This window comes from Mytilus galloprovincialis, chromosome 1 (assembly GCF_965363235.1).
Source record: "Mytilus galloprovincialis chromosome 1, xbMytGall1.hap1.1, whole genome shotgun sequence".
In the NCBI taxonomy this organism is placed as follows: Eukaryota; Metazoa; Mollusca; class Bivalvia; order Mytilida; family Mytilidae; genus Mytilus; species Mytilus galloprovincialis.
In genome coordinates, this window is record NC_134838.1 from 51,118,356 (window position 1) to 51,136,043 (window position 17,688).

The window sequence follows — 17,688 nt, forward strand, 5'->3', positions numbered from 1 at the left end:
CCCCATTTCCGTTCTCAATTTTATATGTAATTGGCGTGGTGAAGTTCTGATGAAGGAACATGTTCATTGCAATGTCCCGATTTGAAATAGCTGAATGAAAATAAGACGATAGAAATGTACTCAACTTTATTGCGGTTAAAAATAAATCTTACATTTCAGAAACGGTAGAATTTATACAGAAAAAAAGGAATATTACTTATCCGATCTTCGTCAATGCATTGAAATAAAGAAAACAACAGACTGCTTTTTAAACAAAGTATAAAACAAATAACATTACCAAACTCTGAGTTATCTATAATGTACGAGGTCACCTTGACACGAACAAAATTTAAATAGAATTTTACTGATTTAGATCAAGGCCACGTTTTAGGGGAATAACAGTTACTGATGTCATAGTAGATTTTCATTTACATTGATGTTCGTGGCAATGCTTCGAGAGTTTTCTTTTCAAATTTACGACACTTTGAAAAGTAAATAAAGTATATTTCATCCTGCATTCCACATTCGTGGTATTTTTGAAAGATCACTCATACATGTAGTAAACAGTATGTTGATGTATTGAGCCTCTCAGATCACAAATGTTTATCTACCCAAAAGGATTGTAATCCAATCAACACCAATATTCCGCTCAATTGATTACTGATAGTTTTAACAGCCCGATAGCAGTACTTGAACGTCATCAATGGCAATATCACTTTTGTATCCTGAACCACGGACTGCTTCAAAAGATATCTGTAATAAAGAAGAACAATTGCGTTCAGTATTTCGTTTGTACTTGTTTACTACCCGCGGATTTTCATTTCCGATTTTTTTTTAAACTTATGATATTAAGTCTAACCAACACGTGTTTAATCTGTATAAAAGTAAGGACGGGAACTGTATAAAAATAAAACAATACTTTATGAATGGCATGAGTCTGATGATCATGCGCTTTTCTAGATTAAATTCATCAGGAACGCTCATTTACGCGCAAACATTTTTAAATAAAAAGTACTCGACTATAACTGATTTTTAAAGTAAAGTCCATCGAGTGCTATTAGTGGAACAGAAACACGTACCTTACTGCTCTGATGCTATTGTGTTAACTTCTGGTTTATTGTGGATAGTTTATTTTGATGCTGATTGTTGTTTTTTTTCTTTTTATATGATACTTTATTGAATGTAGTTTGTCGTTTTGTCGGTATTTTGTTTTTAACATACTACATAAGTGTTGTCTATTTTCTCCCGGTTCTTTCTTTCTATTGTTTCTGTGTATTTTCTTTTTTCCCTTTTCTGATATGATGAGGCATGCAAATATTAAGGTGTAAAAGGGCTATCTAAAACAGTAAAAAAAAATGAGAAAATTAAGATTGTATTATTTGAAAGTTATCGGACTCTTTTGACTAATTACAACGTTACGCAAATTACTATTTCTCAAATCATCTTAAATCATTGAAACAATCATGGAAATTGTATTTGATTTATAGAATTGGTCTAAGTACTTACAGAGATATTGCTACCCGAATCTATTCATAAAATACATGTTGTGGAATTTGTTCTTACATTTGAGCTACTAAAGTTATTAGCTTGCAGGCTAATTTCGACAAGCCGCCATTGATTTCCTTGATTTCCGGCTTTTCTCCAAATACGTCTGCTTCCTTGATATACGTTCAAAGTTCCCATTGCTGAACCATACATGTGGTAATGAAACTTCAGACATCCAGAAGATTCTGAAAATATGAGTCATTCGAATAATAACAAATCTGAAGTATTCACTGGAAAAAGTCAAATCTACGGAAACGCAATGCCATGTCTAAAAAAGGTAAAATTTAAAAAAGAAATGAGTAACTAAGATAAGTTATAGGCATTCATTTCTTAAAACAATATTAAGCATGGACCATTATCAAATTGTTTTTAAATATATTATGGAGAAATAAGTCAATACATCAGTAAGAGTTATTTGATTTTAACGGATTTGAATTTAAGCATGAAGACACCTTTGGTATACTCCTCATAAGAATCATGGGTCGTTTTGTAGATCGGTTCAAACCATTTTTTTCTATGATTCAATTTGGATTCCAATAAAATTGGTGACACTATATATTAAATAAAGATACATCTACAAATTAAACACAGAATGGAAACTTTTGTCTGGATTATGAATAAACGAAAGTGAAAAAAAAAGAAAAAAAAAGTTGCAATTTGGGTACCTTCATGTTAGGAACGTATTATTCATATTAAAAAAATATATACAATTGCGTCATAGACGTATTCGTTCATTGCATGTTTACTTGGTTTTGTTTAAATGTCTTTTTGATCAAGTAAAGCCATTTCAATTGATATTTTTGTCTTTTTATAGTCTCAGGTTAAGGTAAAGGTAGGCGCTGGTTTTCCTGTTTTAATTATTTTACACTAGTCATTTTGGGTCCTTTATACATTCTGTAGCTTGCTGTTTGATGTTATCCAAGACTCCGCGTTGAAGGTCGTACTTTGACCTATAATTGTTATTGTTTAGGTATTAACTTGGATGGAGAGTAGTCTTATTTATAATTATATATATATTCAGATTAATTTAGTATAACATATCACCACGAGCCCAATATTGTTTGAAGGCATACGGAATGTTTTGATAAAATGTACTTTATACATTTAAACATTTGCAGAATAAAATATAGAAATAAGAAGATCTGGTATGATTAAAATCGACACAACTCTTCAACAGATATAAAAAGAAGTAGAAGGTATAACAATTATAAGCCATCGTACGGCCTTTAACAATGAGACAAATCCATACCACATAGTTAAATATAAAAGGCCCCGAATTGATAAATGTAAAACAATTCAAACGTGAAAATTAATGACTGGATTTATGTCATACATACATGTAGCAATACAGAAAGTGTAGTGTAGAGGGATGGAACTACAAAACAGTAAACCGAATTAAAGGGACCAATAACGTTTTTGTGTCAGATTTTTACATCAATACATCGATCCTATCTTTCTCCTTGTATATATACATGTATTGTTAAAGAATTTGGATTATTAGTATTTATTTTATATTAAATTATAAAATATAAAAGTTAAATCATGTCTCAATGTTGATTGAAACAATATTTTTTACGACACAATGCATATTTGTTTAAGAGTAACTATAACATATAAAGGTTAAATAAGCTTACCAAAAATGAAGTCCCGGGATAGAAATCTTGCAACAGATCCTTGAGTGACAGATGTTGCCTCGAAATATAAGTAGTTATCACCTGTGTATGCTGAGGACGGACCAGTCCCTATACTAGATGTTGAGTTCTGCATAACAAAATACAAGTATACGTGGATTATGCTCATTGTTACATATTTGTTTTTCGTTCATTTTTTATAGATAAATAAGGCCGTTAGTTTTCTAGTTTGAATTGTTTTACATTGTCATTTCGGGGCCTTTTAAAGCTGACTTTGCGGTATGGGCTTTGCTCAGTGTTGAAGGCCGTACGGTGACCAATTTCTGTGTCATTTTGGTCTCTGGTGGAGAGTTGTCTCATTGGCAATCAAATACCACATTTTTTATTCTTTTTATATAACCACTATGAATAATATTCAACATCAAGCAAACAGCACAATATGCGTGGAATTCTGTTTAACAAATTTCCTTATGTCTTGCGTTTAATTAAACGAGACAGATATAATACAAAAACTAAAAAACGAGTGAACTTAAAGATACTTTAGTCAGGGAGAACATTTTTTTAATTAGCAACAGTTGTACCTCTAATTGGCTTGGAACTAGATTCCAGTAACTGCGAGTACTCTTATTTCGGAAATATGTGTCTATTTACCCGATCTTCTTTTATCTATTTTCTATGTTAGTTTTTTATAGCCTCGTACCAAGCATTTGATTTAAACCAACTGCAACTGGTTTGTTCTTTTTTGTTTGTGCTGTTAAACCACTGCCCCAGATTAGGGAAGAGCTTTTAAAATACTTAACAAACATGATATACCCGCCACATTCTGTATGCGGCTGTCCCAACTCCGGAGACTGTAATTTAGTGGTTGTCGTTGCATGTTTCATATTTGTTTTGTTTTTTTTTTGTAATTTTGTTTTTTTTATATTCAAGTTAGTTTTCTTGTGTGTTTCACATCTTTCGTTTTTTGTCTTTTATAGCCGTCAATACGGAATGTTTTTTTTTATCATTGTCGAAGGCCGTGTGGTACCATATAGTTGCTATCACCCCCTTCATTTGAACTCCGGTGGATAGTTTTCTCATTTTCAATCATACCCACACCTCTATACAGATATAATAGTTTAGCGTATTACTAAAAAAAAATTGTTTTGCAATTTCACAAGATCATGGTCCTGTACTGTTTTTGGCGTAGCTACATGAAATCTATGCTAATTAAGGCACATCGTTGGTTGTGCCTGCAAAATGTATTCCCAACTTTCAGATTCTCAGTACGATTTATAGCATGAAATAAAGAACATAGATATAGAAAGATGTGGTATGAGTGCCAATGAGACAACTCTCCATCCAAATAACAATTTATAAAAGTAAAGTCTGGTTGAGGATTACATGTTGAATTTAGGATGTCTTTTTGTGTTTTTGTCATTCGGTTGATATCCCTTTAACGTAAAGCCAACATTTTGTTAATTCGTATGTATTACCGAATGTATTCTCCAGTTGTGTTCGTCATTTAGATCCTGAATAAACATGGAGCCAACGTCGTTCTCAAAGTCAGCTTCATAAACTTTAAAAATTTCAAATAATGTAATAGTATTTTATTAAATGTTACTATGTTCAACAACAAAAATATAGTTCAAAGATCGAAACAGTTAAAATTTCGTTACCACTTGTGTTCGTGTAAATCTCAGTCAATATAGCTTCAGGAGATTGAGAACATGTTAATAATAATATATACAAGTACACACCCGTGATATCGCGGGTCCGTGAATGAATTAAAGTATATAACTATGCCTAAGCCTTATTTTAGTAATTGGTATTGTCATCTGATAAAGTCATGTCGATTATAAGATACACAGTTTTCTCTGCTTTCAAATCTTTCTGTTTGAACCCGTCGACCTGGAACTTATCAATTATTGGTAATATTAATTATATGGAAAACAAAAGGTCCTGGCTATCCAAGAATGGAGTATTTTTTAATCAACAGCATTGTCCTATATTAGTTATCTTAGAATGTCTTGCTGGTTGCTGAATAAAACTACAATAGGGAACAATTTGACAATGATTGAATTAAGTAGTGTCAGCCCTTTGATTATGACCGGTGTATATAGCAAATCCTAAATACACCGTTTGGTGGTGCGCCTGTCAAATGCGGAATGTACAGATAAGGTAACAGGTGAATATACTGTTTGTATCGTTGTCGGATTCGACCGCGGAACTTGTTAATTATTGGCAATATTAATTATGTGGAAAACAAAAGGGTCTGGAGTGGTGTAATTTGTAATCTACACCATTGTCCTATATTAGCTATATAGAGAGTTGAATTCTTTGATTTGTCGTTTTTACCAGATGACGGCTGACAAATTGGACCTCGTTATTTTAGTATTATAGATACTAGAACACACCCGCGAAATCGTGGGCATTCAGAGCGGAGTTAAAAGTATATGTAAAGTGTTGTTTGAAGTTTTATACCTCCTCCTTCATTTCCATAATTCTTTGGTTTTCTATCAATTTCAATATGAACATACATTTAGTATGTTATGAACATTTAAGTAAGGAGCCTGTAGTTCAGTGGTTGTCGTTTGTTTGTGTGTTACATATTTGTTTTTCGTTCCTTTTTTGTACTTAAATAAGGCCGCTAGTTTTCTCGTTTGAATTTTTTTACATCGTCATTTCGGGGCCTTTTAAAGCTGAGTATGCGGTATGGGCTTTGCTCGTTGTTGAAGGCCGTACGGTGACATATAGTCGTTAATTTCTGTGTCATTTTGGTCTCTTGTGGAGAGTTGTCTCAACATGGCAATCATATCACATCTTTCTTTTGTAATCAATGAATTTTGTAAAATATTTAATGAATGGAGAATTTCAGAAAAGGAATCAAAAGTTCACATTAATAATTTTAGCGCTTATCTGTATATTACTATATAAATAAAGTGTATTTACTTTCAATTCTTAGTTTAGTAATCGGTCCATGGTGGTCATTTGACATAGTATACAGACCCTCTCCATTTAATAAACTCTGAACAGAATTTAAATACACTTTATTCGTACTATTTGTTTGTTCAAAGTATACAGAAAAACGCAAACCGGAAGTATAATCTGACTTAAAATTTCGTCCAATGACGGGACAATATCTGGATGCCTTTTTTTCGTTTTTCTCCCAAAATAACTCAATCTGAATAATCATATGAATGGATGACAAATGCGACTTTGCACTGTACATATAGGACACAGAGTCGTGTTGATTAATTTATTGTGGAAAGAAGAAAAGCGACACCAAAAATGAGGTCTTCTCGTTTAATAGTATAGATATAAAACCTGATTTGTACTAGACCCACACGTTGAGCTGGACGTTTGCCGTGTTAGTAAAATGTCCGGATCAATTCTATCCGTCTAATAGGATTAGATTAGACATTTAGCCCGCAACAGGTAATGTACGAATTTCTAAACGTATCGTTGTTGGCATAAATTCACATGCACTATGACACTATGCCGCTCATACTTCAAACGCCCACGTTTAGACATGGCGACAAGCGAACCCGAAACCAACTTTGCATGTTTATGAGAAAGTGGAGAACTCTAGGGAGCACCATGAATCTACGTCACATCCAGCCTATAAGACTGAACATATTATATAGAAAACAATCTATAATTTTGGAAATTTAATGTTGCCCAATAGATTTGTCGATTGATTGCTGTCCAATTGACATATACAGCATCTCCTCATATACAGTGAAACCTGACTAAACCGAACCCTTTCGGGACTTGAGATTTCGTTCGGTTTTGGCAGGGATTCGGTTTCATCAGGTTCACAATGCATAACATGTGATATGGTTGGTCTTCAGAACAAGTTTGGATTAGACAGGTTTCCGGTTTATTCAGGGTTCGGTTTAATCAGGTTTCACTGTACTAGTAAATTATTATTGAAAACATCGAATATGTTTAGGGTTATAATGATTATACCTATGCAGCCAGGTAAATGCAAAAATCATATTACTCACTTTCGCATTGTATTCCTGTAAATCCGTTTAAACAAGAACAAGAAAAAATCGAACCTGCCACCGAACAACTCCCAGCGTGTTCACATGGTGACCTTGAACATGGCGTTACTGGAAAATAACAAATATTATAATAGATACGTGAAAAAAGGGAGATGTATTATGATAGCAATAATGGTGGACTATTACACCGAGTATGTAAATATTCGATCCATGATCCGACCAAGCTTTTCGTGGACTCGCATCTATGGCAGATTCCAATTTATTGCAAAATCCCAATCTATGGTAAATATGACGTCATTCCATCTCTGAGTCATATCTATTGCAGATTTTTTTTCAATCCAAATTATTGGCAGATTGTTAAAATCCAAATCTATGGCAGATTGTTAAAATCCAAAATCTATGGCAAATTTTCTATTGACCTTATCTATGGCGAATTATTTGTTTCCAAATCTATGGCATGATGTGAATGCGGAATCCGTTACATGTCAAAAGGTAACGAAAACGCCGGCAGTGAATAACAGCCAGTATTCAAAAATAGATCAGGAGTACAACAACGGGTGTATATTATTCATAACCATTTGTGAAATTAACCTTCCTTTATAGTTAAAAAATCGTGATGGCGACCATAATGTTTCCTCAAAGTTGACTGAAAAACTATCACCTCACACTGAAGATTAACTGTACAATAAAATAAGTCCATGTATCAGTAAAATACTGAAAAATGAAAATACATATGTTCGCAATTTTTCTCGGGAAACTGTATTTTGGTTATAAACAAGCTCCTGTCCAAATTTCAAATAATTCCATGACGGTTTGAAAATATTATTAGTGTTTAAAAAAAAAATAGCTACAGACTGACCATTTATGTTGACGACGCCGACGATGGAATCTAGGATTGCTAAAAGTTGTCTCCGTTTTGCGACATTAATGACGTCGACACAAACAATAGAACTGCTATATTTCATTAACTTACTTGTACAATTGTCACCAGTAAATCCATTTCTACATGCACATTTTGGCTGGAATTCATCAAGAAAGCACGTACCACCATTGCCACAGCTATAGTTATCGCATGGAGACCCTGATATAAAAATCAAATGGGGAGGACATGTTGAAAATACAAACTCAACTGCGTAATGCGGTAAGCAGATTGCATTTCATAGGTTGAACCACCAACAATGCAAACAAAGATGCAACAGTTCAGCCGTACATTAACGGACAAGCGTGGAAACTGCATCTGATTTTTTTCTTAAATTATAAAGACCCTCTGAATCTTGTAAAGTTCCCCTCATAAAATCAGTATATAAAAAAAACAAACGAAAATAGATTTGTGTTTGTTTCCTCATGGGCTGTGGAAGAAATTGCATTTCTAATCTGTCACAAATTATCTACTTTATTGAAGACTGATACAATCAGGCTTAAAAACTTAAAAATATTGTATATTTCTAGTTCTGTTTATATTCCGGATGAAACGTTGAACAATTGTCATATAAGAAGTAACTGCTTCCTTGTTTTACTACGGGATGAGTGTAATAGATCATTGTGTCGGAAGCCAATACTTATATTTAGCTATATAAACAAGTATAAGTCATCGAAACAAGGGGGTCATATGTGGAAAATTACGATTTTTTTTGTGTTTTATGTTTTGAAGAATATGTTTGGTTGAAGTTGGTGTTTCCTACTTGAATAAAAGTATTATTGTAAAAAAAGAAAAAAAAGATAAAGATAACTTACTTTGCACACGTTTATATATATACAATGACCACTGCCCTTTTCTCGATCTTAATATCTATATCACTAATGGAAAGCTGAATACTAAAATTTATGATAAAAGGGATGATTTTTAATTTCCTATCGTTAATTATCCGTTTTTAGATGGTGACGTTCCCTTGTCACCATCTTAGGATGTTTATATATCTCAACTTGTACGATTCGCTCGTGTATGTAACAATGTTTTAGATTTTAACGAGAGAAATTTATGTATTACTGAAAAATTATTACACCAGGGTTTTCGATATCACAAACTAGTCAAAACATTTACTAAATTTTATCATCGGTATAAAGACATCATTCGTAAATATAGCTCAACATGTAGACTTCTAATACGTTCAGGTATTTCACATCCAATTTTTTATGGTAATATTCTTTATAAAGCACAAAGGTGTCAGTATTCACCTCAGAAACTTACAAAACCTTTGAATAGACTTATTAAGAAGGGATATAATTACGATACTGTTGTCAAGTCATTAAAGATTGCATATTTTGGCGTTAATATTGAGTCACTGATAAGGTCTTTGCATCGGAACTAAACACATTATTTTTTTTTTTTTAAAACAGTTGTTGGCATGACACGGGTTATGTTCTTCTCATATATGTTATGATGGTATGATACTAAACCCCTAACGGGAAGGATTGTGCCTGATGTTCATATGATGAAATCATAATCTTTCAGTCAGTTTAATTGAAGTCTGGAGCTGGCATGTCAGTTAACTGCTAGTAGTCTGTTGTTATTTATGTATTTTTGTCATTTTGTTTATTTTCTTTGGTTACATCTTCTGACATCAGACTCGGATTTCTCTTGAACTGAATTTTAATGTGCATATTGTTATGCGTTTACTTTACTACATTGGTTAGAGGTATAGGGGGAGGGTTGAGATCTCACAAACATGTTTAACCCCGCCGCATTTTTGCGCCTGTCCCAAGTCAGGAGCCTCTGGCCTTTGTTAGTCTTGTATTATTTTAATTTTAGTTTCTTGTGTACAATTTGGAAATTAGTATGGCGTTCATTATCACTGGACTAGTATATATTTGTTTAGGGGCCAGCTGAAGGACGCCTCCGGGTGCGGGAATTTCTCGCTACATTGAAGACCTGTTGGTGACCCTCTGCTGTTGTTTTTTATTTGGTCGGGTTGTTGTCTCTTTGACACATTCCCCATTTCCATTCTCAATTTTATAACACGTTTTGCTAGAGAAAGTTTGACTATCTCTAAAAACGTTTTATATACAACTAGGCAGGTTTTATTCTGATAAAATCGGCTTTGTACAGCGTAGCACTTTGGATAACTTGATTCGTCCAATTTTGGACTGATGCCTCAATCATCTAGTGATTGCGAAATTCATCTACTATCATCCTCGAGGTTTATAGTGACGAGGTGCTTTCGACTCCGATCTTAATTGAATATTAATGTCAGTTTTCTTACCGGTATTATATAGCCATTCTTCTACATATTATAAACGGAAAAGCGTGGAAACTGCATCTTATTTTTCTTAAATTATAAAGGCCCTCTGAAGCTTGTAAAGTTCCCCTGATAAAAAAAAACCGATAACATATTTGTGTTGGTTCCCGTATGGGCTGTGGACAAAATTGCATTTCTAAACTGTCTCAAATTATCACATTTATTCAAGACCAATACAATCAGGCATAGCAATAATTAATTACCTTCACATCTTAATCCGCCAAATCCTGTATGGCAAGTGCAGATAGCAATTTCTCCGGAAACGGAACAATTTCCATCATTAAAACAATGAACAAGTTCACAAGGAGACACTATTAAATAAAAATATAACAGATGAACTTGTTAACATTTTCTAACATAATGTTATTTTACATAAGAGGAAAACGTAATGTTGGTTCAACAATGACTTTTTTACCTCTATCGTTTAATTACTCAAAAAAAATAAGTACTTTAAATCAAAAACACGATGTCATTTCTTTTAATATTACATAACAAACATATTCTATTCATAGTGACTTTATACATGCAACAGTTCTATCGTCTATACGGGCGTTTGAAAAAAAAACCTATATTCCTAATATCCAGATGCGGTTGATGTTGAATAAAAGGGATATATGTTTTTTTACGCACGTAGACAGCTATATAATCGACCTGTAGTCATGCAAGTTCTGAAAACATTAAAAAAAACAATTACCCGAGGATTGACGAAAATAAGGATTGACTGGAGTTTAAAATTTGATCACCTCTTGATTTCTCCAAAACGTATGTATCATCAATGCTAAAGTGTTGTGTCTGTGTTTCTGTGCGTTTTGGATAAATTCGCAGCCATGTCCGGACGAATCTGATGTTTAATATTTCAAAATGATTATTTTCAATCGGAAGTCGAAATTTAAGATGCTATTGTAATATTTTGGATTTATTTGATAACATGACATAGACCAATTTATGGTTGACATACATGATATAAATACAATCATATTTTATAATGGCCATATTTGAATATAAACAAGAAACAGAAGGACGATAGGGATAGAAATAGAAATACTACTAAATAAAGTAACACAATAAAATTATGAGATAAGACTTGACATAAACATGATAACATCTAGTTATTTATATGTTTACGAATCTTCAAATATTTGTAGGACTGTGAACCGCGATGCTATTCCGAACTGCGGGGATGACGCTGATGTGCGATGGTTGAACGCTTAAGTGAGATCTTGATCACGCTGATTTGCTGATGGTACGCCTCAGTTCGATGGTGGAAACGCACTAGTGTGATGAAATGCATAAACTGTATTTTCAATGCCTTTAAATAGTTGTAATCAAATTACTGGTTACACAGCTTTGAGTTTTTCCAATTACTAATGCCCGAGTCACACTGTCCCGATTTTTACGCCGATGGCAACACGATTATGGAAATTTTCAAAATCGGGACTGATCATATCCAGATCGGGCTATTCGTAGTGTCATCTTTAACCATCTTTAACCATCGACCACTTTTTCTAGCCTTCGGGGACAACTTCGGGAAGGGTTCTAAATTTTTTAACATGTTGAAAAATCCCCGAAGGTGCGTCCGATGTTTATGGTTCGTATTGAGTTCGTATCACCATCCTCACCATCGTAATGTCACCGGGAATGCATCTTTGAACATCGTATTGCATTCGTGTTTCCATCGTTTCCATCGGGCAGTTTTGACATTACGATGTCTACACGAATGAATCACGAAGCTAACCGAAGGTCTTACGATGGCAACACGACTTCGTGAAGACCTCGTAATCCCGTCGTGATGCCATTGAATAAAAGTACGAAGGTGACAAGATGGAACTACGACGGCAATAAATCCAGCTAATATGTAAGTTAATTTTCGCGCTTAAATTCATTTAAAGTGCCATGCGCGATATGCACTGGTCAGTCTAATACGACAGTTAAGAAAGACGTTCACAAAACATGGACCTCATATCATATGATTCTATGAGAACAAGAAAGGCGACAGCGTTGTTTCTATTCATTCAAATGGAACAAGAAGAGCAGGTATTACAGGCTCAAGATTTACTTTTACAAAATAAAATATTATTTTTTGTCAATTTTTCATATCAAATAACATAATAAAAATCATAAACGCGCCTCGTATTCCAACACTGCAGGTACACGTATATAGGGAAACCGACTTTTTCTTCATTATTCTGATTTTTTATGTATCGTCTGAGTTGTTGTCCCACGAATGTTTACTCCATAAACATTTTTTTTTCTATATGTCATATTTTGCCGCATTTGTTGCTTTCCCCACATCCTTCCTTTAGTCTATATTATTATGATATTCTCCTGGAAAGAGCTCTTTTTGAATAAAAGGGATCAACGAACCCATTACCTTACCTTTAAGATAGATCAGTAAACATGGGCATAATTATGGGTGATTATTCAGACTAGTGCACACATTTTACAGTTCAAACAAGGCAATGCCGAGCGTGGCATCCCCTCGTATGTAACATATTGGGGACAAATATGGACACTATATTTGTATATGACACATGCAGAAAATGGTAAATTGAATACGCATATTTGATACATAAACTATTTTTTTAGAAATCAACCAAATTATTCAGTAACTGGAAATACCCACGATCTTCCGTCTTATGATTAAACCAAAAATTAAATGTACAATATAATATATATTCAATATTGATCAAACAATTTAAAACGCGTGATGCCTTCGGCATATAATTTAAATGCATCGTAAGCTGTACACGACGTCTTTTAGACATCGTATGGCCATCGCGCCATCATCGTAATCCATCGTGTAGCCTTCGTGATCCATCTTGTAGGCTTCGGCTGAAATATGAAGCTCAAATACCGTCTTCGGTTAACCTTCGTATGTTCATCTTTTGCTATCGTATATACTTTCGGCACCCTCGTATAGACTTCGTTATTCATCGTACTTGCTTCGGTCACTTTTGGGTATTTTAAAGAGATCGGAACCAACTTCGTACGAACTTACAATTTTCGCATTCGGGTGTCCATCGTATATAAAAATCGGGACAGTGTGACGCGGGCATAAGGATTTTCTATCCCAGAAATATTAGATTACCTTACCTGTATTGGCAAAACCTTTTTGGAATATTGGGTCCTTAATGCTCATATAGGTAAACCGATTTCATACACAAGGAGGAATCGATTGTTGTTGCTTGTTGTTGGTCTTTCCAGTATTTTTGGTGATTCCTGTTCTCCTTTAATATGAAATGCATTATTTACATAAACATTTTACTTTAGTATTTCTTTGTCGACTTACTATTAAAAATGTGGTTCAGTTAAGGTGATGTAAATGAGCAGTTTTGATACTTCTGCGCCCATTTAAATAAAAGAAGAACTGTAACAGTAGATCACCCTATTATCATCTTTGTTTCATATAAGTTTCTTACCCTTTGTTGAAAGCATCAACCACAATAGTACACCAATAACTGACATCAACCCAACACAAAGGAAGGCAGATAATACACATGCAGTTCTCCATGTTTTGCTTACAAATTTCACAGGTTTCACTTTCTGTATAATACTAGGTAGTTTCAAGTCGAAGTCTTGCTTACTTTCAGTTCTGTTCCCATTGACTTTACTCTTATTTTCTGCATTTTTAGATTTACTTGTATCCCGTTTATTCCAATCTGTATATTTGTTTTGATTATTTTTTTCTACCGACAGAATTTCAACACATTCTGCAATTTCCTCATAATCTGATTGGTCGTCATCTTCATCCGTAACAATTGTTACCTTGCTGTCAAACGTTTCATTTTCATAAGTTCGAAAGCACTTTTTACAGTTAACTGCCATACAGTTAGAATACAAATCAAACTAACTTATATATATATTGTTAGTTTCTATCTGTATTTATATTCCGGCTACTTTAATCTTTGTTATATAAAATTCAAATTCTTCCTTGTTTTACATCAGTACAAGTGAAATAGATCATTGTATCGGAAGCCAATACTTATATTAGCTATACAATCAAGTATAAGTCATTGAAATCTGGGCGTCATATATGGAAAATCCCGATTTCTGATGTTTTATTTAAAAGTACGTATTCGGTTGAAGATTTTGTTTCCTACTGGAATAAAAAAATGATATCGGTTGAATCAGATTGTGAAAAAAGAAGAAAAACAGATAACAGTTACTGACTTGTCACACATATCTATAAAAGTATGGCACATTTTACTGGGAAGTGGTTATAAAAAAGTTCATCGGAAGGTTCCAAGACCTTGTTGATAAATATTCCGTATCAACTTCATAAATAATACACTATGGTCTTGATGTATAGATTCTGCGTACTGATGTTGTTCATCATCTTAACAACGTTTTTTTATAGTTCTTTCATTTGTCTTTGTTCTATTATTAATATTACTTTTACTGTTGAATGGTTTTATCTGATATCCGTTTGACGTGGCTCGGTACTTATACATCTCGTCAATGTGTTTGTATTGTCTTTCATTTTTTGGTGGCGTGTTTTGTATATGCGACTTTTTATATTTCTTTGGTTCTTATAACGTGACTCTGTACTTTAAAAGATCCCGTCAGTATGATATTGTTCTATGTTATGTCAATATGATATATTTCTATTGTGAATTACAAAATACGTTGAACCATAAACGTCAAAATCATTCAATCGCGTAGTGGAATTTACTATATGTGGATTCTTATAAATTCTGTATATAACTTTTGGAAAATGCCTGTACCAAGTCAGGAATATGACAGTTCTTGGAACTATATATTTAATTCTGATGTCAGACACACAAATCAATGAATGTGTTTGTAGATAGATGTTTTTGTGTTCTGTTAAATTGTTCCTTTTAAAATTGTTATACGATGATGACTGATGTACCCATATTTTGACTGTTTTATTTATAATTGTGTCTGTCTAGTTAACGCATCAATGAATACTAGAACACACCCGCGAAATCGCGGGCATTCAGAGCGTAGTTTAAAGTATGTAAAGTGTTGTTGGAAGAATTCTGTAAAATACATGAGAATGACTGGACAATTTCAGCAAAAGTATCATAAGTCATAGGTTATTGGGGACAGGAAATGGTTTTTTTTTTACCCTCACCTTTATTTCCAAATTTCCCAATTTTTGGTTTTCTATCAATTTCAATATGAACATACATTTAGTATGTTATGAACATTTAAGTAAGGAGCCTGTAATTCAGTGGTTGTCGTTTGTTTATGTGTTACAAATGTACATATTCGGTTTTCGTTCATTTTTTTTACATAAATAAGGCCGCTAGTTTTCTCGTTTGCATTGTTTTACAATGTCATTTCGGGGTCTTTTGAAACTGAGTATGCGGTATGGGCTTTGCTCTTTGTTGAAGGCCGTACGGTGACATATAGTTGTTAATTTCTGTGTCATTTTGGTCACTTGTGGAGAGTTGTCTGAACATGGCAATCATACCACATCTTCTTTTTTTTTTTGTAATCAATGAATTTTGTAAAAGATTTAATGATTTTGTTGAAGGCCGTACGGTGACCTATAGTTGTTAATTTCTGTGTCATTTTGGTCACTTGTGGAGAGTTGTCTGAACATGGCAATCATACCACATCTTCTTTTTTTTTGTAATCAATGAATTTTGTAAAAGATTTAATGACTTGAGAATTTCAGAAAAGGTATCAAAAGTTCACATGAATAATTTTAGCGCTTATCTGTATATTATGAACATTCATTACTATATAAATAAGGGAGCTACCATTTGATTTTTATGGGGGGCTAGGATGAAAAATTTTGTCCTGCATTTTTTTTTAGCTGTAATCTCTGTCCTGCCTTTTTATTTTTCACTCTGTTCGGTCCTGTTTTTTTTCTTTCTAGTTTATCCTGACTTTTTTTTACCTAAATTGTCGTCCTGATTTTTATTTTTTGCAAGTGTCTCATCCTGCCTTTTTTTTTTACTCAAAACTCCTGTCCTGCCTATTTTTTTCAAATTTCATCCTAGCGACTATGCACTGTACCTATAGGAAACAAAGACGTGTGGATTAATTTATTATGGAAAGAGGAGAAGCGACACCCAATATGAGGTCTTCTCGTTTAATAGTATAGATATAACGGAATTAGATGAGACTGTCACCAAAGTGAGAGGGTTAGCGCTATAAAACCAGGTTTAATCCTCCTTTTTCTACATTTGAAAATGCCTGTACCAAGTCAGGAATATGACAGTTCTTGGCCATTCGTTTTTGATGCGTTTTGTTATTTGATTTTGCCATGTGATTATGGACTTTCCGAATTGATTTTCCTCTAAGTTCAGTATTTTTGTGATTTTACTTTTTACTATCTTTAAGAACGTTATTACATGCAACTAGGAACTATATATTTAATTATGATGTAATCTGCTTTGTGCAGCCTTGCACTTTGAATAACTTGATATCAATAAGAATAGTTGTAATCGAATGTGATAAACTAGCACATATCTAATCATATCAATGAACTGACAGTTTAAAAAGTCTTGTTTTACATCAATGATAATTCTGTTTTTATACTTCAAGGTGCTGAACATATAACGCATGAAACTTTTTCTGCTTGGGAAAGGAGTCAATTCAATTACTCATAACACTTAAAATTCATGAGATTTCTCAATTAAACCCTGGGGAGGCCTCAGTGGCCAAATGATCTGAGAAATCCGTCTAAAATCAACTTTTAGGTTTTAAGTGGCAAGGTGCGTTCGATTCCTATCTTAATTGACTATATATATATCAGTTTTCCTAGTGGATTCCTCCGCCAATAAAAATTGACCAAAGTGAAATAGCCAAGAATGCTGAAAGAAGCTTTCAACATCAATAATAAGTCAAGCAATTACCTTATTAGAAAACTTAATATTACCTTTGCAACAGCAGGCACTCTTTGAGTGGTTCGTCTGCATTATAGCTCTTTCAAACATATAATACTTATTTTCAAGTAACAATGCCCCCTTCCCATTCCCCCCCCCCCTCTTTCTTCTCATAGATACTCAGAATATATATATATATATGTACGTTGTGCTGAATGTTCAAAGGGACAATAAAGATTAAAAACACAAACGGCATTTTTCAATAAACATTATAAAATTCGTACTTGTGAAGCGGTCAACAATGTATAAAATGAACAGAAGAAACAAAGAATCGATCATCTAAATTTGCATACATTGATATTGTTGTCTAGATATAATATAACAATATCCCATTTTAGGGTCAAATAATGGCCTTTTTAGTTCATATCTGTGTCTGGACTCGGAGTTATTTGCACATTGTGATCTCTCTTCAATTTGTTTTAGAAGTATAGGGAGGGGGTACCACGTT

General features: G+C 33.5%; 1 protein-coding gene across 2 annotated transcripts; it reads right to left on the bottom strand.

Moving 5' to 3' along the window:
- Window positions 1-170: 170 nt before the first annotated feature.
- Window positions 171-14,314, bottom strand: LOC143077548 (uncharacterized). Of its 2 annotated transcripts, XM_076252976.1 has the most exons (8): window positions 13,800-14,313; window positions 10,584-10,691; window positions 8,118-8,225; window positions 7,145-7,252; window positions 4,631-4,713; window positions 3,159-3,285; window positions 1,543-1,709; window positions 171-732 (listed from the first exon to the last, which is right to left on the bottom strand). In XM_076252976.1, the coding sequence occupies exons 1-8, from the start codon at window positions 14,203-14,205 to the stop codon at window positions 649-651; spliced, it is 1,191 nt and encodes a 396-aa protein (XP_076109091.1). In that variant the 5' UTR covers window positions 14,206-14,313; the 3' UTR covers window positions 171-648. The 2 variants fall into 2 exon arrangements, with proteins under 2 accessions (XP_076109091.1, XP_076109092.1); XM_076252977.1 differs by lacking the exon at window positions 10,584-10,691 and having other exon boundaries at window positions 13,800-14,314.
- Window positions 14,315-17,688: the final 3,374 nt, after the last annotated feature.